At 42.7% G+C, this 27,782-nt stretch overlaps 1 protein-coding gene across 1 annotated transcript in view; it reads left to right on the forward strand.

Moving 5' to 3' along the window:
• The window catches only part of LOC146812689 (tumor necrosis factor receptor superfamily member 3-like), a 131,953-nt gene extending 105,964 nt beyond the window's left edge, over positions 1-25,989 (forward strand). The window contains exons 6-10 of the mRNA XM_085619793.1: positions 1,232-1,356; positions 1,439-1,543; positions 5,136-5,161; positions 20,140-20,518; positions 23,078-25,989. Of these exons, the coding sequence (XP_085475919.1) occupies positions 1,232-1,356; positions 1,439-1,543; positions 5,136-5,161; positions 20,140-20,518; positions 23,078-23,481 (1,039 nt within the window). The 3' untranslated portion in view covers positions 23,482-25,989. The remainder of the gene's footprint in view (positions 1-1,231; positions 1,357-1,438; positions 1,544-5,135; positions 5,162-20,139; positions 20,519-23,077) is intronic.
• Positions 25,990-27,782: the final 1,793 nt, after the last annotated feature.

Raw genomic sequence — 27,782 nt, forward strand, 5'->3', positions numbered from 1 at the left:
GCACAGGAAAGGGCACCAGTGTTGAAATTAAAGTTTAAAAAAAAGCATAGGATTTTCCAAGCTCAAGACCCTAGGTACTGTCTGTGTTGGTTTCAAATTTTACAAGAAGACATATAGAACCATATGCAGGACATTGAGATTAATTATATAAGAATACACACTGTTAAACTCACAGCATGTGGTTGCGCCCATATTGTGATTTCTGAACTGAGGTGGCGAAGTGAGCTGAAGAATGATGATGGATTTAACCCAGATCTGTGATTGAGGGTGAGTGTCTGAAAAGTTTCAGCGCTCCGTCCATCATCTCCTTGTGTTTTTATTGTGATTTCAGCATGCTCAGAGGGATGCATCTGTGGGTGCAAGCGTGGATCTGAGTGACTGATTGATTTTGCATTTTGTGCTGCATAGGTGGCCTTTTCTGAGTGCAAAAAAGAACTTTTTTGTGCTGCTTTGCATCCCTTTGCATCAGCTGGGCATTACTGGAGAATTACTTGGGTTGATCATTGCAGACACCCATAGGGTTTGCTGCAATGCGAAGCCTGATCTACTAAGATAACCAATTCGGGCACTCTGTAAGAAAGTAGTGCCTCCAAAAAGAGGACTTGACGTGGGGAGCTATGTTCATGTGTCAGCAAATCTGTTGGATTACTGTGACTAGCTGACATCCAATGGGTGCGATCCTTGCAAGTTCATCTAGGCGTAGTAATGTCTACTGAAATGGTGCAAATCCTGTCTTGACTGCACACATGCACATCTGCACTGTGGTGCAAGGCTGTGCATCGTGCAAAGCACCAGTGCAGGAGATGACAGCAGCAGTTCAATCTCAGTAGATATGGCTCCCTGCTGCTGTATCCCATTTGTGCAGCACAGTGCAGATTTGGTTACTGCGCTGTATGTTTGCTGAAGCATGTCCATTGTCTTCATTTGTAGGAGGTGCATGTATGCTTTGTGAGTGATTATTACATGTGTGGTTGTCAAACACGGTGAGTGATTGTTGAGGATTTTTTATTGTGTTACTGTTATTTATTGTGTGCCTTTCAAGCTGCAAAGTGAATTCTGTGATTGTGTTTTTTTTGTGTCTACAGCTGTAAGTGGCACAAGTCCGTGATGAACATGTGTCGGCCTCACAGAGGGGCTATGTGTGTCCTGTTGCTGAGCGTCACATATTCACTTCTTCCTGTTCCTGTCACCCTCTGTCCTGACCCTTGTGTCCTTGTTCTGCCTCTTCCAGCTGTTTCTCCCTGGGTTTGCAGGTCATGGTCCCTGGCACTACCACCTCAGACGCTGTTTGCTCTGTAATCCCAACAACGAAGACCACAGCGGTGGTGTACACAGACACCAAGAGTGACGGATGGAGTAAGTGAACTGTGTGTCCCTTCTCTTGTCCCCCCTACCTCTTTCTGGTATTCACCGCTCTCATATACACCCTTGTTTTCAGATTTTATGAACCCTGTCATCATCCTTGGGGTAGGCGTTCTGGTCAGCCTCTTTCTGATTGTGGCCGTACTCCTGATACGTAATCCATCCATCTACAAAAAGATTGGTGAGTAGCTCTCTGACAGATCACTGGACCTGGTCTTCAAAACACAGGAATGCATGCAAGGAGGTGAACATGGCAGGGATTGCTTGGAGGTTGGACATGGCATTGCTTTGATCTGGTTGGGGTCTTGGAGGACATGCATTGATGATTTAAATGAGCATACATTTGTTTTGGGCATTTTGTATATCACTATGTCAACTTCCAGTAGGTCTTAAGGCTTGTGCATGGTTGAGATATGGATGGTTATGCACAAATGACAGGGTATGTAGTATTTCCAGACATGGCAGGACATGCATGGAGATGACATGCATGCAGAGCATGCATAATGTGGCCCATAGCAAAGCGTGGCAGTGGGGCATTGCATGGTGGACTGGGAATGCAATATGGTGAATTCTGTATGGGAAAGCATGTTGGTGGAGCACTATATGGCAGGCAAGGGTGGAATATGGTTACTATGCCTTGGGTGGGAAATGCAAGGCAACTGATCATGGCTGAGCCTGTAGGGAGGTAGGCCATAGCAGGGCTACGTGAAGGGGGGATATGGCATGCATATGTAACACTGAGCGAGGCATGGTGTTCATCAAGGTGGGACTGGGTAAGACATGAATGCAGATGGGGTCTGGTGAAAAAGTCATCTGTGAGGGACATAGCAAAGACGGTCTTGCGTTGAGAAACGGCAATGAATGTGCGGGTTGGAAGATTGTAGACCTTCTTGTGAGGCTACAGGGCAAGGCTTAAATGGGATGCAGCATGGCATGCACATATTGAGGTGTGACAATTCAGGCAATGCATGAAGTACAGCCAGGCAAGGCATGATTAGTGGTGCAAACTAACAGGTCATGCATGGATTTGGTACATGACAGAGCATACAAGGGGTTGCGAATTGGAGGTGCGACATGGCAGGGAATACATGGAGGTGAGAAATGGCTGATATTGTATGGGTGTGCATGAAGAAAGGGAATGGTAGGGGATTCATTAGCTTTCAACATGGCATGCAGTGAATGGATATGGGTCATGACAAAAGATTCATGGAACTGGAACATGGCTGGGTATCACTGGAATTGGAGCATCACAAACTATGCATGAGGAGGAGGCAAGGCATGTATGGAGAGGTGACGAGCCAGCACTTTCCACAGGGGAATGACGCAACAAGAAACATGGCTGCATGGTGTAAGACATGCAGACATACTTGAAGCTTGAGTATGGCTACATGTCAGTGTATGTCTGAGGTGGAACATGGCCGGGAATTCATTAAAGCAACACATGGCGTAGCTTGCTAAGAGTTGGTACATAGCATAGAATATGTGGGCTTACGGCTTAGAAGTCTGTGTGTATAGAAGTGAGACATGTCAGAGCATGCATGTAAGTGCAACATGACATGGCATGGCGGTGGGGCATATCAGAGACCGCTTGGAAGAATGACATGACAAAATATGGATGGAGATTTTTTACGCCCTCCTTAGGCAATGGAGGTGCCCCCAATGAGGCAGGCCACCAATGATCACTCCATATATGGGTGCCTCTTCCTAGAAGAAGGATCTCTGATTTGTTAACAAATCAGCTGCAGGAAGTTGTCCGCCATCCAATCCGCGATGGCCACCATATCATCCTGGAACTTGACCATGTTCTGGTTAGAGTTGTTGGAAAGAGAGATCACAAGCGGAGTATCATCCGCATAAGAAACCAAAGAGAGCCCCCTATCTTTCGCTATCACTGCAAAGGGTTGTATGTATATGGTAATAGGGTAATAGCGTACGGTTCAAAGCTGATCCCTGCGGCACTCCATAACGTGCATTATGCACCTGGGAGCAGTAGGGGGGAACCTCTTGAAAATATTTTTCAGACAGAAACGATGTAAACCAAGTTAGAGCAGCACCTCCAATACCTATCTCCTGTAGGCGTTGCAAAATAATCTCATGCGAAGCTGTGTCAAATGCGACGCTTAGGTCGAGGAGGATCAAAGCTGAGGTGTTGCCCTCATGCAGGGAGCCCCCCAAGTATTCGGTAACCGCCAGCAGAGCACATTCGGTGCTGTGGGGGGTTGTAAAACCATTTTGCGAGGAGTCCAAGATTTCATTGGGCTCCACAAATTCAGTTAAAATGGAGTTGATGTGGGATTCTGTAATTTTTGCCACAATGGGGCGAAAGTTTTCTGGCTTGGATACATCAAGAGTCGTGTTTTTTTAACAACGGAATAACCTTGGCATGTTTCCACGGATTGAGTGCCACTGCTGACGACAAGGACAGATTTATCAGTTCACAGCAAATAGGTAAAAGCTGTGGTAGAAATTTCTGGAACTGGTCCGGTTTAAGAGGTTCAGCTGGTGAGCCAGCTGGTTGTTTTGTGCATGTCCCAGTTTTCTGGTTTTAAAAAACATCTTAAAAGACAGCTGTTCTAACTAGTCGCCTCTCTCATCTCCTGCCTGTCAGAGCACCGACCTGTCCCTTCGGGGTCGGATCGTTGCCCTATACCAAGAGCCATTTAACATAACATAGCATAGTATTTTAAATTGAGAATTGTTCTATGGCTGTATGTGACTTTATTGATAAACAATTTCTTAAAATACCAATTCAGAGAGTCCATTCCACCCAAACTGTTTAATCCACGTTTTCAAAATAAATTGCATCTACCATTTTATAGACCCTATCAGAGAATCTTTTTTTTTTTTTTAAATGTACTTTTCAATGTTTTTATGGAAGGCATATTTCTCATTATTCTTGAAAAATTAGATCTCTCGTTTTTTCTACTATGTTTATACCAAAAGTGTTTTTCCTTCACCCCTTCCCAGATGCTGTCACACTCTTCTCTCCTTCCACTGTTTTTTTCTCTTGTTCCTTCCCACTTTCTCCAACCCTTCAACGTGATTTTTCTTGAGGGGTGTTGGGGTGGGTACACTCCCAACCCGCCCCTTCATGCATTATTAAAATGTGTTTATTGCAGTCTCAATGCTGGTCTGTTCTCTGTCTCTGTTTTTGTGGAGCCCTTTTCTGTACCCTTACTTCTCCTCCTAACCCTTCTCCGGCCCTTCCTACCGCTACGTGTGTCTCATTAGCTGTTTTTCTAATTTAGTATTATCTACCTTACTGAGCTGGAACTTGCTGTGGGGTCCACAACTTTTTTCTGATAAGAACTTTTTTTTTTTAATCGTTTTGGTCAACAGTTTATGTTTTAATTGTTCATTTACTATTATTTTCGACGACCATGGCGAACTATTCATTTGTGTTGCAACTAAATGGAATTTAGAGTATTTCGGTTCTGAGATATTGGTGTCTATAAAAAAAAATTCAATTAATTTACATACTACCTTCTTTTATATTTTGTATTATCATCGCCTGTTAGCCAGTATGAACTGTGGGACACCCTGCAATCTGTATTACCTGAAATATTTAAACTTTACTTTAAGCACTTGTATTGGCTGGCTCAGAGACTCTTTGTGCCTCCAGAAGCCAAAAGATCTCCAAGAGAATGTGGCACAAGAGATTTCTGGGTTGATCAATCATAGCCTTTGTCAACAATTGGATAGCATACTTGGTCTAAAGTCTGTGTTCATGCATATGCTTAACTTGCTCAATTTTTTTCTTTTTTCTCTTAAAGGGATGGTTTTCCGGCAGGGACACCAGGTGAGTACTGTGGTAAATAAAATCTTCTTTACCGTACTGAATTTCATACGGAATCTTAAAATAAAGTAAAATAGCTCAAAATAACAAGAGGCAGAATCCGTGGTATAAGAGGTTTTCTAAATGGGCTTTATTCCATTCAAAATGGCCGACTCGAGTCGCGGCCTTCAGGTTCCGTCACCACGAGGGTTCAGGAAGTGAAGTACAATACTTTATTGACAGACATGCATTTTTATAATAAGTACATTACAATGAAATGAATGTAGAAGGCGTAACATTTGATAAGAAGAGTGGCATGACAGGTACGTAATCGAAACTAGGCGTAATAAGGAATAAAAGAAACATGATTGGTTAGGATTATCAGACATAGGTGGATCTATAAGATAATACTTGGCATAGATGCGCGCGCAGCAGCATGACGTGTGATAGACGTGTAACTAGGGGTGAAGGGGACTTGACATTTAGCTCTACATGTGGAGACGAGAAGTCTGGGGGGTCAAGTCAACCTAATCCCAAATCATATCTAACATCCTATGTTTAAAGAACTATGTTATCCACAAGGAAGGACTCTCGGACAGAATCTAGTCTATACTGACTGTGTGCGTGCACAAACGTCTAAGTGTCTATATGAGATGCGAGGGATAGAAAACTTTCCATGGCAGCAGGGCGATGAATCACTTGCAGGAGGACGGAAAGGCTGAATCCTTGCTTGTGAGCTAAAGGAAATGTTTACCTAAATCACTAGACAGGAATGCATCGGCTGAAGAGCAAAATAGATAATTCGAAGGTGAAATACAACTTCTTGGCAGGCAGGCGAAAACTGGCCGAAGCAGACATTGTTAGCTGCACAGGGAGTAGGACAAAGTTCATGGATACAGATGCGAGCTCAAGCTGAAGTTGTCAGAGACAGAGAGCAGGGAAAGGCTTTGAGGACAGAATCGGGCCTACTTGCCTGAACTGTAAAAATGGAGTAACTTAGCCATATAAAGTCGGTGGCCTTTCATACTTAGGAATCGAATATCCAGCCCATTGATGGCGGATCTGACAGAGAACATGTCGACGGTAGACACACATATGTTTGCGTCTTAGAAACTGGAACTGGAGGGAACATACATGTACTTGTAACATGCATATAGAACCGTTGGGGTCCAAGATAGGGGACATAACTGATCAGGAAAATCCACATTTCCACATTCCCTCCTTGTCCCCTTCTTGCCCTTCAAGAGACATCAATCTTCATCATTCCATCGATTTGCTCATGGAGCATCATTTCTTCTTCCTTCTTCTTCCGGCATTCTGAACGAGACCTTGGTGGTGGAATACACGATGTGGCACACAGACCACAAATCGCTGGTCCACATTGTAGACATAGACAGCAACTGAATAGTATGAGAAGGCCAATACCTAGGAAGGATAGAACTCTCCATCCCCAGGCTGATATCACACTCCAAAACCACCCGGACCACGTCCAAGTGCCTGGATTCTCGTGTATCTGGCTTACAATCTTATGAAGGCGTGTTATAGCTTTATATACAGATGGCGAATTTTCTGGTATGAATATGCAGCAGCTGGATCCGATGACCCTGCAAGCTCCGCCCCTATCGGCCAGGATGACGTCAAGGACAAGACGATTTTGGAGAACAACAATTCTCATCGCTGATTGTTCCTCTGTCAGATTGCCTAGGGCGGCTATAGTCTCGTTTACTACAGCTTCAAGAGTCTTGGTGAGTCTGCGTATCAGCTTACTATTTGATATTGTACCTATATAGGGAAAGATACCTTTATTGAAATCTACATATTTGTCCCATGCTGTCTCAGTATAATCGACAACTGGGAGATCTCTTCGCTCTCTATTGTGTACTAAATGAACATTTCGATAATAATCAGGGGGAGCTAGGAAAACAGGTGGCAAAAGGAATGCTATGTAACAGGTACCATCCCAATCTAGAGGCAGACGCATATATGCCGTCTGGCCACATATGAAGTAAGAATGGCGAGAAGCTCTAAATGAAGATTTACCTTGATCACTATATTCTACTGTAGTGACACATTTACTATGGCCCATATGTATGGAACCAACTTTTTTCACACATAATTCACCCTTAACTGGAAATACTGACATAGTGGGCAGAATTAGTTCAACTTCGGATTTGACATTCAAAATCATAAGATTAGGCGTAAAATTACCTAATTTATACACTTCATTTTCTAAATCAGTTCCTGTTCTACTGGGGTGACCCTCCTTATTAGGGTGACAGACTTTGAATAAAACTAGATTCAGATTTCCCCATATCCAATGTTGTTGATAAACTGCTGTGTCTGGGTCTATGGAATTTAATAAACTAAACCATGCTCCACAGGAGCCATTGTGTGTGAACGGATGTGGAAAGAAAGGCAGAACTCCTTTGTTATTCTGATAGGGAGGAAGTCGGCCACACACCCAACAATTGGTGGCATTACTAGTCTGATGGAAATGATGTAACATACTAATGAATGTGTTATTGCGCAGCGCAAGTCTATAGGACAACTCATGTGGGGGTAGGTTACTAAAAGAATGTTCTCCAGTTATATTGAAAGCACATTTAGAAACAGGATAATACATATGCAACAATATACTTGCAGTAACTATTAAAAAACTCAAGAAAAACAAAATTAATAAAGTCACAATACAGTGGCTACGCAGTGATTTACAATAAGCATGTCGTTTCATTATGATTCTGGACTCTACATGATTCAGACCTAAGGGATACATGTCGGGACAGATTCAACCGCTTCACCTTGGAGAGGACTTAAACAATCAAATCGTCCGACAGTTTAGATCTGGACCTGAGTTTCTGTTTATAGAGTTCGGTGCTACTGGCCTCAGCCAAAGGTAGCTTTGAGTCAATGGGGGAAGACACACGGGGAGTACTGTTTGTGTCAGGAGGAAGTCCATGAAATTTTTTTATATGGCTGGAATGCACCCAGCCTTTCCTCCCTTCGATCTTCACAGCTGTTCTGGTCGTCAGCAGGACCAACTTAGGAAGCCTCCACCTTGGCTCCAGTTGGGTTTTCCGATCAAAATTCCTGACGAGAACATAATCGCCGGGAATTACGTCATGAGGTTTCACCTCGGTGTTGTCAGGAAAAGCTGCGACTACCTGTGAACGACAAGATTGTAGTGCAGACATCAAGGAAGCCAGGTAATCTGTCAGCATATTACAGTCAACATCAGTTATTTTACGGGGTATAGGCGTCCCCCACATATTCGGTGGCCTACCAAAGATCACCTCATAAGGCGATAGCCCTGTTCGAGAGTGTGCTACCATCCTCATGTAAAATAGCGCAACTGGTAAGGCTACTATCCAGTCCACACCCTTTTCCTGACATATTTTAGACAATCTGATTTTTAAAAGTTGATTATGTCGTTCCACGAGACCTGCTGCCTCGGGGTGTCGGACACAGTGGAATTTCCACTGATATCCCAACAAGAGTGAGACATGTTTCATTAATTCGGATGAGAAAGGCTGACCGTTATCTGAATATACAACACGTGGTAAACCGTACCGTGGGAAGAATTCTCTAATTAGCTGCTTGGCAGTAGTCGGGGCAGTGTAATCTGATACGGGATACGCCTCTGTCCAACGGGAGAGAGCGCAGACAACTACGAGAACATATTTGAATCCTCGACAACGTTCCATCTGAATATAATCCATCTGGAGGACTTCAAAAGGATGGTCAGGAGGCTGAAATCCACCCTGCTCTACGGGAACACTCTTTCCTGGATTAAACTGACAACATATCATACAGGTACGAACTTTTTGTTTAGCTGCTGCTCGTAAATGTTTATTGAACCAAATGTGCTGAATGCTGTCTAGCATAGCCTTCTCTCCTAAATGTGCTGGACTGTGAACTGTAGCTATAATGGCTTGAACCATGGAATCAGGGAGAAACCATACAGATTTCTCCTTCGTCATCCATCCTTGATCTGTCTGGATCCCTCCTAGTTCAGTCCACTTCTTTATTTCTTCTGCTGTGGCATGTGTCTGTATGTCAATTACGTCAAGTGCGGGGTCCTTAATTGTCATACACTGTGTTGGTGTCTGAACTATTGGCTTTGTCATGTCTAATGTGCGATTCTGAGCAGTCTGTTTAGCTGTTTTGTCAGCTAAATCATTGCCTTGAGAAATGGTATCAGTAACCTTCGTGTGTGCTTTACATTTCATAATCGATATAGCAGTGGGTAGATGTATTGCGTCTAACAAAGCATGAATGAGGGGTCCGTGCTGAATGTGGGCACCATGGGAGGTTAAATAACCTCTCTCTCGCCACAGCACGCCGAAGTCGTGTACAACTCCGAATGCATAACGTGAGTCAGTGTATACATTAACTTTCTTATTTGTGGCTTGAATACAGGCTTGTGTTAGAGCAATAAGTTCTGCTGCTTGGGCTGACAAAGTATCTATACAATTTGTCTCAATAACTTCAGTGTCTGTTGTGACTGCATACGCGGCCACTAAGTCTCCTGTACTTGCTCTCATGCACGATCCGTCTACATACAACGTCAGGTCTGGATCTAACAATGGAACGTCTGTCAAGTCTTGTCTAGGTTTCGTCTTTATTTCAATGATTTCAACACAATCATGAGCTAGTGGGTCTGTTCCAATTACAGGTAATAGTGTAGCAGGATTCAATGTATTACACCGTCGGATCTCTATGTGTGGTTGAAACAATGTCAGTTCATAACCGGTAAGTCTTGCTATGGTCAAGTGTTGTGTTTGTGTTCGGTTCACAAGAACCTCTACTGCATGTGGTACTTGTACTGTCAATGGGTGTCCTAATACTATGGCATCACTTTGTCTGATAGCTAAGGCTGTCGCGGCCACTGATTTCAGGCATGCAGGCAAAGCCTGAGCTACGGGATCTAATGTACTGGAAAAATAAGCACATGGCTTGCGTGATCCTGCTTGATCCTGAGTGAGTACTGACAAGGCAGTACCTTCGCGTTCTGTAACAAAGAGTGTAAAATGTTTGCTATAACATGGCGTTGCTAAAACAGGTGCTTGACATAAAGCTTCCTTTAGGCTTTCAAAAGCTTGTGTATGTTCCTGAGTCCAAGGGAGAACAGTCGATGTGGCTGCCTCCTGTGTGGTTAACTGAATGAGTGGTTTTGCTAGAAATGCGTACTGAGGGATCCACTGCCTACAATATGAAGTGAGGCCTATGAAAGCCCGCACCTCCTTTTGTGTCTGGGGTATTGACATGTTAGCAATTAACTGGATGCGATCTGGTGTAAGCTGCCTTCCCTCCTTGGACAGCGAGTGACCAAGATAAATAACTCGCTGGACACAGAATTGCAGCTTAGAAGGAGACACCTTGTGCCCCTTGTCGGCTAGAAAATGTAAAACTGTCAGAGAAGCCTTTTCACATTCTGACTCGCTTCTTGCGGTGATCAGCAGATCATCGACATATTGAAGCAGTGCAGTATTGACTGGCATGTGGATACTGTCAAGTTCTCGTTTCAGTGCTTGGCTGTAGATGCTGGGGCTTTCTGTGAATCCTTGGGGAGCGCGTGAGAATTTAAAGCTGCGCCCATTTAAACTGAATCCGAACAAGTATTGGCTTTCCGGATCTATTGGGACGCTAAAGAAGGCATTCTTGAGATCGATTACAGTAAAGAATGTTGCTTCGGAATCAATTGCTGTCAACAATGATGATATGTCAGGGACCACAGGGAATTGTGGTACAATGCATTTGTTTAGTTCACGCAAATCAATGACCAATCGGTATACTGGTGGGGCAGTAGGGTCAGTTCGTTTAAGAATCGGAATTATCGGTGAATTACATATATTGGAGTCTGTTTCTATAACTACTCCCTGGGCAATCAGTTCATCAATGATTTTCAGCAAAGCCACTACAGCATCATGCGGTAACTTGTATTGTCGCATTCGTGGTAGTACCACTCCTGCTTTCAATGTAACTCGATAGGGTGTAATGTTCATGCAGCCAACATCCGTAGGGCCTTGTGCCCATAGATGTACTGGTAAAGTCTGTAGTCGGGGATCCATGTCTCTAGACACATAGTGACCTTTAAAATCACGTAAAAACAACCTTACTCCTTCCGGAGAACAACATATTATGGCTCCTAGTGCTTTCAGAGTTTTAATTCCTAACAGATTTTCTGGGCATGATTTAGTAAGCAATAGATCTGTAGTTCGTGTCAAAGGTCCTATCGTAAGTGGTAGAGGCTGTGATACTTCATTAACAATAGGTTTTCCTGAAAAACCAAGGGAAACATTTTGAGAGCCTGAGAGGGGTGCCCCTGGAACTTCACTACGTTTTATTGTTGTTCGACTTGCCCCTGTATCGAGTAAGAATTTTCTATTTTGACCTAATAATTCACTATGTACATAAGGTCCTTCTTGATCTACAGGAATCTCGATGAGCGGTAAGTCAACTTCCCTCTCTAGGCTGGTTCATGCGTAATGCTGATATTCAGGGTATTCATACTGTGCAGTCTGATACATTTGTCGTGTCGTTGTTTGTGTGGCAGTAGCAGGCAACGGTGGTGCAGCTGGCACAAACTGTATGGGTTGCTGTGAGGCTGGCATTGCCTGTTGCTGAACTGGCATGGACTGTCCATGCTGCATAGCTCCTTGTTCATTCTGATCTTGTCTAACTAATCGTGGTCTCTCTTTTGCAATACCTGTAGCTATATTACGTTTCAGGACTGGACAATCATGTACATAATGGCCTAGTTGTTTACAGTAATTGCAGGTTCCTTTTACAGGAACTGCAGAATCACCAGAATGTGTCACACCCTTTTTGTGACCATCTGCCGGTACTGTCTGAGAAACTAGCATTTTCATTTTTGTATCCTTCATGCGTCTATGCTCATGTTCTTGTTCATCCCTAATTCTATTGTGATGATACTGTGACATTTGTAGCATTTGCGACGGAGTGTTACTTTGCCAGGTACTCTCGAATTTCAATATTCTATTCTTCACTGGAGGCAATGCATTTTCCACCAATTTTGTCACAAATAAATGTGGATATGAGTCACTACTTGCTTTTATACCACTATTTATACCAAAACATTTTTCAAATCGAGCATAATAATCGCTTGTGTCTTCATCTTGCTTTTGTTTGCAGGCTGTGATTGCACCCCAATCTTCCTTTTTTGTAGTTAATAAACGTGGCAGTACCTGTACTAGTAAACCTGGTAACAGTTTAACTTTATCCCCGAGCCCCGAACCTGCAGCTCGGCCCCTTTCTTCCTCTGCTAATGCTGTCCAGTCTATCTTTTGGTCTCCCACTTCCCACTCTTTTTCTTTCAGTTTTTCATAAATGCCAGCAGGCAAAAGCACCTTTAATATCGTCATAATATCAGGAAAGGTGTACTCTCCCATCAGTAACATGTCTTTAATTTCTCGGTGGAAACCCGCTGGGTCCTTGTCGTGACTAGGTACTACTTTCTTCATTTCTAATAATTCCATTTTTGATATGGGTGTGTAAACAAATACACGGTGAAACTCATTGTCTTCGCCTTTTATTGGGTGTACTTCTCGTAAAGGATTTTGTCTATCCATATAGTACGGTGCTCTTTCTCTGCGGGGCAGGGAGAGAGAATCTGGATTTACAAAAAGGACATACTGTTTACGTGACACTAATATCTCTTTAATTAGCTTGTTACTAGAACCTCTCCATCTGTTCGTGAGTAGTTCCGTTAATATATCAGGTAAAGGACCGGGGTCAGCATGTTGGCTCTTATATAATATGAGGAGTTGCTGAATCATATAGATTCCAGCTAAGCGTTGTTCATCTGTACTGAGATTAAAAAACGTGTGTGCTACGGTCTCATCACCGTATTTTTCAGGACTGTCAATCCAGTGAACGGCTGATCTGGCTAATTCTTGCTCATCCATGGAATCGAGGAGGTGGTAACCCCTTCGTTCTCGTAGTATCTTATCTGCGGCTTGAAACGAATGTTCAGGAGATTTCAGATTTATTACAGGCGTCGGATACGTTCTGCCATTATTTGGACATACAGAGTGTATGGGATCAGAAAAACATCTAGTATTTTCACAGGATCTCCCTCTGCCTACATAGGCTATGGTCTCTGACTGTCTTGCGGAATTCCCTGATTCGGACACTTCATCTTGCTCAAACTCGTCTGTTCCCAATCTTTCTTCATGAATACGCTCTATTTCTTTACGTATTTTTCGGCACATGGCTATTATACAATTTTGCTTATCGTGTCTCCCTTCTGATATATTCTGACTCCATCTTGTAAGAATAAGCATTGCATTCGGGTCTACCCCCGGACGATCTTGATTTCTGATTACACAGTTTATGAAGAAACGTAACAGTTTCCCCTGTATCTCTACTTTCTGGAATTCCATAGCTCTGTTAATACATCCTGGATCTCGTCCTGTTTGAACAAAATGATATATGTTATCCAGATGCGTAGTCATCCCTGGTAACCTCGCTAAATACTCTGCGGCTCGCCTAATACGTAATGATGCCAGGACCATTTCGTCCTCTTTACCAACCACCGGGTCATATCTACAATTTACAAGAAGTTCCTTAAGCGTACGTTCACTTACGAATTTAGGTGTACGTGAATGTGCTGACTCTTGAAAGACAAGTTTATTTATTCTAGGTGGTGTGAAAGTATTGCTAGCCCCTCCCGTGTCCCCATCTGGGACGTCGGGTGTGAATGGGTTCGTTGAACGTGACACAGCAACTATGGGTGTCGATACCCCTGTAGAGTCGACTGCGGAGACAGATGCGGAAACAGATGTGCTTGCCGAAGCTTGTGTCGGGACTTGCTGTTGCACGGGGACAGATACCTGATCCTGACGTTGAACCCCTCCGCCAGACGGTCTATGTGGTGTGGCGTTAGCATACTCGGGAGCTGCGTCGTCTAGATATGAGGAAAGAAAAACATCTTCTGCGGTTCTGGGAAGCCCCTTTGGATGTACCTTAATTGGAAATAATGGGGGTGGCAAGTCTTTTGGTATTTCTGTAACAGCTTTAGGTAGTCCTTCGGCTAGAAGGGGATACATACCATTCATAAGAGCATTTCTTTGTCTATTCACTTGTTCTGATTTCACTCGGATACCTTCCTTAATTAATAGATTTTCTTGAACTTTATTTGAACTTTCTTTACTCCTCTCTTCTTGTCTACGTGCTTTTTCTGTTCGTCTATGAGATTCTTTACGCCATAACTCAACAGCGTCTTTCTGTGACTGTCTGACCTTTCTTTTCCATAACTCTTCCTCCACTTTCATGATGCATTCTGCATCCCAGGTTCCCGCTACGGGCCACCTTTGACTTTCCGGCAATCCCTTGGTATAATCTACCCATAGATCAAGAAATAATATGGCATCTAAGCCATGTTTATGGTACATAAAATGCCCTGGAGTGTCTCTAGGAGGAATAGGAACTGCTTCTTCAAGCACCCCTTTTCTGGTAGTAATCTGTCTTAACTTCGAGAAGAGCGGCATATTTACAACTGATCTGATACTTACTCTTGAATTTTCTTAATACGAAAAACACAATAAATGAACAGTGAACAATGAACAGTCATTCATACTACAATATTTTGAACACTTTAAACATTAAACATTAAACATTGTAACAATGATCGACAATGATGACAGTCTGCCTAACTAATCACCACGCTGAATTCTCGACAATAACTGAATTCTTCGGAATACTTGATATACTGCTAAACAGTACATATACACTGCTAAACAGTGCAGACCGGATTTGTGTACCCAAATCCGTCTTGACCGGCACAACCTATGTGCGCGTCAACACGCCTCCCCGGCGATGGTACTCACCGAGTAGCTCCTTGAAACGGAAGGCCTCAGAGAATGGACAGGACTCGATAACTGCGGACAGCGGACCCTCTGGACATCGGGATTTCGAAAGACCTGGTGGGCCTCTGTATACCTCGGATCTTGCTCTCTCAGCTAGGCTCTGGTCGGGATACTTCGCACTTCTCACCGCCTCGTCTGGGTTGATCGCAGCCTCAGTCGCCCCCGCTTGACCGGAGGGAGCTTACAGGAAATCCTGCTGGTACGCGTTTATGGTCCGTCCAGCTGTGGCAGGAGACCGGGCCTGCAACGCACCGCCGGCGCGTGAGATGAGAAAGTGTCCCTGTTCGGGCGCCATTATGTGGTAAATAAAATCTTCTTTACCGTACTGAATTTCATACGGAATCTTAAAATAAAGTAAAATAGCTCAAAATAACAAGAGGCAGAATCCGTGGTATAAGAGGTTTTCTAAATGGGCTTTATTCCATTCAAAATGGCCGACTCGAGTCGCGGCCTTCAGGTTCCGTCACCACGAGGGTTCAGGAAGTGAAGTACAATACTTTATTGACAGACATGCATTTTTATAATAAGTACATTACAATGAAATGAATGTAGAAGGCGTAACATTTGATAAGAAGAGTGGCATGACAGGTACGTAATCGAAACTAGGCGTAATAAGGAATAAAAGAAACATGATTGGTTAGGATTATCAGACATAGGTGGATCTATAAGATAATACTTGGCATAGATGCGCGCGCAGCAGCATGACGTGTGATAGACGTGTAACTAGGGGTGAAGGGGACTTGACATTTAGCTCTACATGTGGAGACGAGAAGTCTGGGGGGTCAAGTCAACCTAATCCCAAATCATATCTAACATCCTATGTTTAAAGAACTATGTTATCCACAAGGAAGGACTCTCGGACAGAATCTAGTCTATACTGACTGTGTGCGTGCACAAACGTCTAAGTGTCTATATGAGATGCGAGGGATAGAAAACTTTCCATGGCAGCAGGGCGATGAATCACTTGCAGGAGGACGGAAAGGCTGAATCCTTGCTTGTGAGCTAAAGGAAATGTTTACCTAAATCACTAGACAGGAATGCATCGGCTGAAGAGCAAAATAGATAATTCGAAGGTGAAATACAACTTCTTGGCAGGCAGGCGAAAACTGGCCGAAGCAGACATTGTTAGCTGCACAGGGAGTAGGACAAAGTTCATGGATACAGATGCGAGCTCAAGCTGAAGTTGTCAGAGACAGAGAGCAGGGAAAGGCTTTGAGGACAGAATCGGGCCTACTTGCCTGAACTGTAAAAATGGAGTAACTTAGCCATATAAAGTCGGTGGCCTTTCATACTTAGGAATCGAATATCCAGCCCATTGATGGCGGATCTGACAGAGAACATGTCGACGGTAGACACACATATGTTTGCGTCTTAGAAACTGGAACTGGAGGGAACATACATGTACTTGTAACATGCATATAGAACCGTTGGGGTCCAAGATAGGGGACATAACTGATCAGGAAAATCCACATTTCCACAGTACAAGTCCTTTCTACTTTGCTAAACGTGCATAAGCAAACATTTTACTGCAATATGTTCCAAGCAAGCAATGTGACTCCTGCTTTCCCCTCACTGTCTCTCTTGGTAAACTTATTAACCCCCTCTGGAAAAAAATGGAACCACCAGCTAAATATTGTGGCTATAGGGACAGAGAAAGACCAATGGGGTGGGGTGTGAGGAGACAGGGATGTGCCGACCCGCATTGACACAGCCAAGGAGAAAGGCCACAACTCGAAGACCATCTTGAAAGTTGTAAACCTTGTTACCACGACAAAGCCTTGTCTGCTGGTAACATTGCCTGCAAAAATATTTATCAGGGCAATTAAAATCGCAAGTTTGTTGCTGTAATATTCTTGTGAATAATTGCAGTTTTAGAAGGGTTTTGTTCCTACACGACGTAGGTCCTGATTTAAAGTTTGGCGGATGGAGTTTACTCCGTTATGGTGACGAAGGGGAATATCTCCACCACCTAATGGGAAGTCCAACCGCTACATTTAGAGGTGCATGCCAGCCTACCACACAACTCCCTACAGTGACAAGAACGGCTGTCATGGCGGTCAATGTCAGTTTAAGAAGGTTTGACTGACGGTACTGTCATCACATTTTTTGTTTTTCAAAAACAGACCCCCAAGTGAGAGTTTGATTTAAAGAAAAAAAAAATCAATACCCCCCCCCCCCCCCCCATTCCTGGGAGTTTTCTCCTAGGGTGTGGGCGGGCAATTTTTGTTTTCTTTTCCTGTCCCTGTGGCAGTGACTGACAGGAAAAAAAGGTTTACACCGTCCACCCTAAAACAAAAAAAGCAGATGGCATAGAGTCTTACGTCCTACGGCTCCCACTCTGTCAAGCAGTCAGAGTAAGCATTTTGTTAACAAAAACAATTGGGCCCGCATATTATATTATATTAACTACTACCTCCTCCCCTCTATGTGAGGCAGGCGGACAAAGAGTTTGGGGACCGGGTACTTCTAGATGTTTGCAGCAGAGTCCTCCAAACTCTAGATCAAGCCCTCAGTTTTGGAAGGCTGTTTTGTACACTGTTACATTTCAACTTCACCAGACTCATGAAGTTGACACAGTTGGTTAAGGTTAACAAAAAGTCATAAAGTTAGCAAAACTACTCGGACTCCTAGCATTGCAGTACGGATGAGGTGAAGTGGACTAGGATAATGAGCGCACTGCAGCAGTAAAAACAAAGAAAGACGGGATGGGGGATCATACTGGCTGCATGGCAGACACACTGAACTTGCAGGGTTATCTGGACACACCCATGCAAAAACGTGAAAACAAAATAGTAGACGTGCACGTAGATGAACTTGCCACATTGGACTGTCCAAGAATCCTAAAATGGTTAAATATTCAGGATATTTCGTGAAGAATGTTATTTGTTTCAATCATTAGAACTCTGTCTCCCCCTGATGTGTGTATGAATAGATCTTCATACCCTACTCTGTCAAGGGCCCCATGAGATCATCAATTGGTTCTAGCCATTGCATTCTTCTCACCACTAATACTTTCTTACTCTCTGGTCACACCACCCCACCTTTTTGGCTCTCTTCACTTCACCTCTTCTTGGAGTTTGTGGCTTGCTTTGGTAAACCTCAGATTTAGAAAATGAAGAATGGAATTTAAAATGTAGTGTGTTTATGTGTGTGTGTATGTGTGTAGATTGCTGGTTGTTGAGTACTGGAAGGAAATCACATACACTTGAAATATGGGTGGTTTTCAAAGATGTTTGGGTTGGAATTTGGTAAGCAAGGGTGGTTGAGTGACAGATACAATTTGGTGCTCTAGATATAAAAAGTGGAATATTGTGTTCCATCCTTGTTGCTTCTAAAACACCTTATGCATCCATGAGGCTGTCACCAAATGTCAGGGGGTTGAAAGGCAGAAACAAGGAAACTTTCGAGAGAGAATGAGGAATAAGCTTTGTGAATAAACTATTTCTCTTCAAAATGTCGTGGGTTGTCGCCCTTTGGGATCGGGTCTGCTGAACTGGAGAGGATTGAAGTGGAAGGGACAAGGCTGGGGCAGAAGAGAAGATGGGGAAAGAGAGAATGTAGGAGGATTCAATAAAGCAGGGTGGGAGAAATTAGGGGTTGAGAGGGAAAGAGTGAATCATAATTAATTGTGAGTGAGTTCGTGTCTGTGAGTGAGTGCACATGTGTGTGCATGCCTGCCTGCGAAATCCTGCCAGCCAAGGGTTTGCATATAATGGTAGCTTGCAGGAGGATTGCTCCATTAAAGAGAGCCGGGGAAAAAGAAGACTGAAACCTCCATCCCGTAACAGCATCCGTACTCATACTTTTCCCTTATGCTTGTCCTTAATTAAAACGCTTGCCTGCTGGTCCACAAGATGAAGGAGGTCCCAGGCGTTGGGATGCTGGTGGGCCCATTCTTCTTCATTTTGCACAGGAGCTCTGTCTTCTAGAAGGACAGATGTGTCCTGGTTCAAAAAGGAAACATTCATGAAGCTGAAGAACATGCCCTGGCACTCACCTTGTGTTGTTTGGCTCGTACTATGCTTTTGAAGTGTTGACCTCTTCCCATATTGCCTAACGGATATCCCGGTGATGGATCAAGGTACTTAGGTGGGGCACTAGAGAAAAGATGCAGGGGGGCTACGCCAGACCATTTTGATCTCAGATTTTAGGACTTTGCAAGTTGTCTGGTTTATTGAAGCATATGCCATGGGATAGTATAAGAGTGTGGGTTGTGTGGAAGGAATGAAGGTAGTTCTTGGAGATGGTGAAGAAGCCTTAATCTGTGATGAGGGCCAACTCTTAGGCGGTGTTTCAAAATGCTACGGATGGGGATATTTTCGATGAGTGTTAGGAAGGTTACAAGAGGAGGTGTGGAGTGGTGAATGGAGGCTGGACTCTCAACAGTTTAGGTTAGGAAGTGTTAATGGGACAGGGTGAGGCATTGCATAGTAGATGTGTGTTTGGTTTTGTGAGGATTTGGGATTAAAAAAGAATGTGTACGTGGAGTGGTAACGTGGTGAATATAAGTTGGTTCTAGAATGTTAGCAAGATAATTTCCAACATTTGGATGGAGATGGATCAAGAGAGGGTCTCAAGGAAGGCATTAGGATTGAAAACAAAAGATTGGTGTATTTAGGACAAACATTATTGACAAGATAATGTAGTTTATTTATGGTAGTATACACTTGTTGCTTACTTCAACTATCTTTACTTACACATACACTCCACATCCCTCCTTTTATTTCATGTCCCTTTTCCTCCTACCTTTACTTTATCCTACCTTTACTTTGCCCCACACGCACAAACGTTTTCCATAATTATGTTTCTCAAATGATAATTGGAATGTAATTTAATTAATTGTAATCATACTAACCATTGCCTTCACCTTAAAACTAACTACATTAATTGTAGTTATATTAAAAATATTAAAATAACGAGTTAACTTATTCTAACACAAAACCTAACCCCAGCTCTAAATTAAATTAAATAATTTATATTCTAAAAAATTAATACTTACCCTAGCCCTACATTTTTCATGAAAGGGTTAGGTAGTGGACAGAGATTTGATTGAAAAGGAATTGTTTGGTGTAGGAAGAATTATAAAAAGCAGTGCTTCGTTGTGTTTCCTCACAGACAGCAAATCCACATCACCAGGAAAATTTGGAGAGACCTCCTGTGGCTGAGCCTCTGTTGTCGCAAGTTCCTACTGGAACGCAGACGGCCTCTGCGGAGGTGCCTACAAGTCAGTCAGAAATACCAGCATGCTTCGAGCCAAATCACCTTGCCTTGAAAATGCTGTGGGAAAATCTTCAGCTACAAGTCCCACCCGAATTTCTCGGTGGAGGCCCGTACATGCAAGAGACCGAACCAATGTCACCCTCTGCAGGACCTGGCACCCAAGGTCCTCAAGAAGCAGTGCCTGCTGAGAAGAGTTGCGCCGAGAACCCTGAACGAACCCGAAAAAGGATACGGCAGAGAGCAGACAACAGCAACAGATCACAGATCTATGCAGGTGAGGGTAGCTCGGAAAAATGCTAGTGCTTGTAAAGAGGATAAGAGGTTTTTTGGGGAGAAGCAGCAATCAGGATGATGGAACAAAAGCAAAAAAATAAGGCAGGGAGGATGATATTGGACGAAAATATTGAGGGCACCAGTGGATAAGACATGAAGCGAAAATTCAAGTGAATGAAGAGTGGGTGAAAGAAAGAGGAAATCAGGGAACGTTTTAATGCAGATATGAAGTCCAACACACGCCAAATCAAGAGGTCGTGCTTGTTGCCCTAAACCAAAATCCATTGAAAATGTAGCTTCTTTACCAGTGCAGATCTGTGAATCACTACATTGGATTTATTGAGAATTCAGAATTCCAATTGATGTTCATTGGGCCTGAGAAATAACTAGTTGTGAGGCAAAAACGAAATAAAAAAGGTAAGATGCAAATTCAGTGTGCTGATCGCTCTGTGTATCCATACAAAATTAGCCTGGTTTAAATAAAACTATATACGTGTGCTGCCTGCTGAACACCAGTCGACTGTCAAATACTACTCCAATGTTCTGTGACCGCCCACGGAGCTTGCTCTAAGGTGTGCTGTTGTGAACATTGAAATAGGCCACAAGAAAAGGCATGGAGGCAATTTTAAATATAAGTAGTTCTTCACTCGAGATGTCGGGCAGTCGGTGTGGTGCATATGCGCAGTTTCGTTACAGAAACATTAAACAGGAAAATAAACTTTCCTGTGCCTATTTGATCTGGTTATGGGACATATTTTGCTTTTTTAAAGTGAATCTTTATCTACCAAGCACACAATACCATAGGCTGGCATTGAGATTTTTTTTTCAAGTTTTTTCCCCCCATATTCTTACCTGAAATATATTTGCATTTTCAAATTGTCAATTGACTTGTACTGTGCCTTGGAGGGTTTTTCTTTTGCTTGTAAAGAACATAATCTCATTGGAATGTCACACAAAAATATCTTTCTGTTCTACAGTAGGGTGTGAGGGATTTGAAAAAAACAAACATTTTTTAATGTGTCTCCTTCAAGATCATTCATATATACATCTCCTGTTCACCCAAATATTAGGCAAGATGTTAAAAACCATAAAGGCACTACACCTTCATGACTAAGGTCACAGTTTTATCCACCACCCAATTTTCACAATCCCTAGCACAAGTCTATTTGGTAATTAATTTTACTATAATTTTCCATTGTAGTACAAGAGAATCTGAAAAACATGTGCAGTGGCTCAAAGGGGATACATATCCACACAAAGTGCAGTCAGCAAATTAATATTGGCCCACTGCTGCAATCATGGGGTTGTCATGAAATATGGATTTTCTTAAGGTCTGTACTTTGATGACGGCATAGCACACACTTAGAAGAGTGCACATTTTTCAAAAACAAGTGCATAGATGTTCTTTGTAATGGTCTGTGAACTTGTCGAAAAAGTGGTGCAGCAATTTCCCCCAAAATCTCGAGAAAGTGCCTTTAAAGGTTAACATCACAAAAAGTACAATTTTAAATTCCCTAAAATGTAAATAGTGTATATTTGCACCATTATTTGCCGAATTTCTGTATCTTTCTATTTCCTGCACACTAATTTATTTTGCTGTTGTTGGTGATAAATGGTTATAGTGATTGACATTTAAAAAAAATGAGGAGTGATAAAAGCTGCAACCAGTGCTTAATTTGCACCAAAAAAATGAAAAAAATAAGTGTCAGGAGACGATTGCAGCCTGCACCACCCATTGACCCTGCCAGTACTGCCAACCTAACTACTAACCACCACACTCCTACAAGTGTGACTATTAAGGTTAATCCCGGCACCCAACACTATAAAAATGACTTGGGCAGCAGGTATTAGTAATTTTTATTGCAAATTGAACTAAAAAACAACTGTTGTTGTGCTCATTTCAAAATTAGACAGACAGCGCCAACATGTGGCAGACCATTATAGGTGCCGGTGCTGATAATTAAGTGCTGGTGCCAAGCACCGGAAACCACCGGCTCCAATTAAGCACAGGCCGCAACATAACCTTCTGCAAGTGAGAATACAAGCGAGGTAAAACAAATTATACTATACAATTGGCAGAAATACTTTTCGGTGAAGTAAATAACACATGACTGCGTGCTGTTTCCCAATAAATAGATTTTATGTTCTCTTTTCCACTTACCGTTGACACAATTTATTTGATAGTTTTCTTCTCTCAGTGAGCAAAATGTATTTAATAAAACTCTACTGTATTCTGTGGACACTAAATGGATTCATAATTTAGGACAGGATGTATTTTTCTGCAATTGTTATTAAAAATTCAGTAAAATACATTTTTACTACAACTCTTACAATAGGTAACAAAATGACCTGCAATAGAGTCAGAATAAACTCTAATAAATATGATAATATGTTTGTACAATCGAATGACTGGTCATTGTAAACTAAGAAAGGAATTTGATTAAAATGTAAAAGTAAAGAAGCGGAAAAGTATGCCTTGAAAAAACATCTCTTAAATTTAAACTCTGACATCCTGATATATCAGCTCCTAACATTTTTCCTTCTCCATCTTTCTTTCTAGGCGCTAATAATGGAGTTCACATAGAAGGCAAGGAAGTCACTATCAATGGTGACTTTTACATTTTCCCTCCAGCGATGGTGAGTCCACCATCAAGCCCAGAAGGCAGTGCACGACCAGTGCAAGTGACGCAGGACTTTGGCGGCATGCCCACCTCCATCGCAGAAGAGGGGCCCCTCCCAGCCAATCGGCCACCGCCTTTCTGTCCGGGAGCGGCAGCATGGCATTGTGTCGTGCCACAGCAGGAAGAGGGGAAGGACATGCACCTGGCAACACAAGAGAGCGTGAATGAAGATGCTTGGTATGGGGGTGCAGTCAGAAGCTTCCCCATGGAAGAGGATGGAGAGATGGACATAGGGCGAAGCCTCAGATCTGATATCTCTCAGATGACCAGTTCTTCTGAATGAATAACTCACACACTGTCAAAACCTCTGGTGCTCACATCTACCCTGACCTCACATCCTACTCTCAACGCTTGTTGTTTCCCGAAAGGTGTCAGTGGAGTTGTACAAGTTAGGGAGATGCAGTGTGTCGGAGCAATAGTGGACAATTCCTCAGGTTCAAAATCTGTTCCAGATTTCTATTGAGGGTTAAGATAGGTGGAATACTTAGGGTTAAAAAGCAAATTTGAAGAAGAACTCTGGAAAGAACAAAAATCGAGGTCCACAAACACTAGGGTTGATGTGTTCAAAGGAAATGGAGACAGTAGGGGGCCACCCAGTGTCTAGCAGTGCATAGGATAAAATGTAAGAGATAATATATTGGTGCACTAGGGATGTGTGGTATAGACTGAAGGAGAGATTACCTTCCAAGTCCCTATAATCTAAGGGTGGGTGGGATGAAGAGAAGATGAGAACAAGTCACGGCCCCTAGCTATTGGAGTGGACGACTTAAAGAGAGTGATAAATTAGGAACCCCCTGGCTGTACCATGAATGAGTTTAGAAAAGGGGGCACTATATGGAAGAGCACCACTCTGCTTGTAAAAATGGAAGTATATATGGTCGAACTCCAAGATCGGGTGTGAATGATTTAAGAGATGAAAGGATGGGCTCTAGCAGCCGAGGAGGTAAAGAGAAAAACGAATACATAGCAGGCTTCATGATCCCAGAGGATGATGGAAGGTTGTATGATGGAACAATGCAGGGAAATACTTTGCATGCCTTTACAACGCATTCTTTGCCCCGCATTTGTTTAGAATGCATATGCTTTTAGAACGCGTGCCATTACTACACATTCTTTATATATATTTATATCTATAAAAAATGTGTTTGTGGGGGAGACCACCCCGCCAACTTAACTTAAATGCATGTTAAAGGCAAGTGTTGTTAAGACATACACGTGGTATAAAATGCGAGGTAAAGGCACATTGTGGTAAAAACCTCCTTGTAAAGGCTGTTTCCCGTTGATGGAATATCAGATTCACACAAACTACCTAATGAACACATTCAAATATGAAACACATTGCCTCGGAGATGATCCTTTCTGGACAGTCAGCTAGATTGTGCTAGGAGGGAGGTGTGGGAAACCAAATGGAGACTCTGCATCCACAGGACCAAGTGTGCGGTGGCATTCTGCACACCATGGATCTGTTGTGCAAGGAGCCCTGCGTATTCACCATTAGAATCGTTTAGTTTTACATTCATCTGGCATTGCATAACCAACCTGTGCTCCTCTTGGGAAAGGTATGTCTAGGCTCGTTTGAGCTGATGCTACTGAAGTGAGTCCTAGACACAGAGCAGAAGACTGAGGCTTCATATTTCAAGACCACCCCGTGAATTTGTGTTTGCTTGCTCTTGCCATTGCTGTCCATAGGAAGCGAGGAGTTGAGATGGCCATGTTGAGGTTTTCAGCAGGCTCGGTGGTCCTCAAAGGATTGGGGCCCATGAACGGTGCAAGGATTTTCAAATCCATAATATAGCATTTATTTTACTACTGTTTTTCTGAGGCCTTTTCTTGTTATTTGGTACCACTTACATGTGGCACTCTAATGCTGTTGCTTCACCTCGCCTTCCGGCATCAGTTACCCCTTTTGTGATCACTGAACGTCACCTGCTAACTCCACAGAGAGAGGTGCTGGTGACACTGTAGTGAACCTTTTGCAAGGGCCATTAACTTGCAGATAAATCTCAGTGTCATCTACTTAAGACTAGAAAACTGGACTCTGAGGGCCTTTTTCTTGAGGGACTTCTTGGAGATGTTAAATATGCTAGAATGGGATAAAGGCAAGCCCTGGGGAATTCCACACGCCTTCCCCACACCGTTGAGAATATATGTGACCAGGGCTCTAGAGGTGGATTACTAAAGCAGAAGAAGGGGCCCCAGCCTGAACCAGGAAGTAGTTCAAGAATGAACAACAGCAGATTGGCACGCTTCAGGTGCACTTGGGGCCCCCTGACCAGCAGGCGCTGTGCAGGTAGATTAGAAAAGATAAATATTGGGTGTTTTGAGGACAAAAGAACAGATATAAAGCAGTATCTCTGGTGTAGATGACTTCCCACTTGACCTACAAGTCTGCAAAGGGGGATCTCTTAGTTGTTTCATTAAATGGAATATTCAGGGTTCTGCAGATGTCTGGGCAGCAGGACTGGCCCTGGTGCACTGCAAACAACTTCTCTGTGCATATTTTTGAGTTTTTTCTTGTACGTGTGAAGATCTTTTAAAAGTCGTTCTTCTCAGGGATGGTGCTGGGATTTCGTTAAGGTGCATTTACTGTATGTAGGGCGGCTCTGTGGCCTGAGCCATACTCTTCCGGGTGGACATACATGTAACATACCCTGCTTTGGAACCGAGCCATAAGCTAAAGTGCACTAAATGTAATATTCTACGTCACACACGGGACACCTGCATCACATGAAGAAGGGAAACCGTATCATACACCTGTATAATTTGGAGAATAAAGTGGTTATTTTTTTTAGTTCTGTGGTCTACAAAACAACATACTGTGACATTGTTGGTCTATTTGATTACGTTTGAGGTTTGATTAGTTTGAATGCAAATTGAGAGAGAGAGAGATCTATGTATATATATATATATATTATATATATATATTTTATTTTTAATCAATATTGACAAGTCTATATGATTTTTCATATTTTTTTTTATAATCGGGCCGATGATAGTATAGAGTATCAGGTGCCAGTGAGACCCTGCCTCCGTACCCCTCCATCCGAGATTGCATTGTTCAACTGGAGCAGATCAAGAAACAACAGCAAGAGGGAAGCTAATGGGTGCAGCTCTGGAAATGACGCCCCAAACAAAGCTTCTGGAAGTGATGCTGAAGAGACATTTCCATGTGGAGGCCAGAACATATATACTCCTGCTTTCGCCACTTTTGTACAGCGCTCTGATACCCGTAAGGGTTATGTTCGAGCTTTATAAGATTTTTCAAATAAATAAATACGCGGGCATTTTCCATAATTTATCAAAAAGGGAGTTATTTCAAGTATGGTCAAAGACATGTCAGGTCTTTTATTCCCCCCTTAGGCTGTGCTGGTCTACACTGTTTGATCAGAATGCAGTGGACTGGAGAATGTCTGTTGAACACATCAAAATGGAGCCCATCCCCAAGCATGCAAATGTAAACAAAATACCACGTTTTGGTAAAACCAGTAGGTTTGATGTTTGTTTGGTGTGTGGGATTGACAAGCATGCACCATACAAATGTCAAACTTATTGATATTGACAATGCTTGATGTGGTACTAAGAAGCAAGTGCAGACTAAAGCACTAGATTCTTCATAGGAAAATGGTTGCTTTCTTTTTGGTGGTATCCATATTGCAGATGCTTTTGTTAGTGTTCACTCTCCCGTGGCACTGGGCCCCTTGCTGACTGAATTGAGAAGTAACATAGTGCCAGATGTACAAAGCCATTTTGCATTTCTTAACAGGACGAATCAATATTTCGGCCCATTAAGAAATGCTAAATGGTCTTTTCAGATGCACAAAGGCCCCTTCTAGGGATCCCCTATTTGAGATTCCTAAAGCACATGTATATAGCATTTCCTAAATGTGAATTGGTTATTTAGGAAATGCTATTACCATCTACTTGAAGGTAACCATGTGCAAAATTAAAACAATGCGTTTACAAATGCATTGTTTAATATGAAATGAAGCGCACATATGATCTTAGGGCATATGTGCACTTACATGTGCACAACGCATTTTGGGGAGCCTCCACGAGGGCCTTAAGGCCAAAGGCAACCTTGGGTTTCCTAAATTGCTATTTCCTATTAGGAAATCGCAATTTAAGAAATGCAAACCATTTCCTATTTTACCCACAGGTGGGAATGCAGTAGCGTTTCCTAGTTACAATTCCCTAATAGTGATTTCTGTTTCATGGAAATCGCTATTAGGAAATCTCAAAATTAGTACATATCATTTTGCATTTCGTAAAAAGTGATTCCTACGGATTCGCTATTTAGGAAATGCAAAACTACATCTTCGTACATCTGGCTCATAGTCCCTCATTCCATCCAATTGATATTTCCAAACAGCCAAGAAAAACATTGTGACACAACTATAACTCTAGTGGGCTGATCCAAGATGTGATGTTGATGTTCAAGCAAATTGCTTCCAAGTTCCTTTGCAAAAGAAGGTAATAGCTGAAGAAGACTGATGCAAAGTGTCTTAAAGTAAGCAGAGGATGCAGTATATTCACTATGAATGGAGCGAAAGCATGTATGGCAAATTAAAAAACCTAAATAAATAC

This window comes from Triturus cristatus, chromosome 7 (assembly GCF_964204655.1).
Source record: "Triturus cristatus chromosome 7, aTriCri1.1, whole genome shotgun sequence".
NCBI classification, from domain to species: Eukaryota; Metazoa; Chordata; class Amphibia; order Caudata; family Salamandridae; genus Triturus; species Triturus cristatus.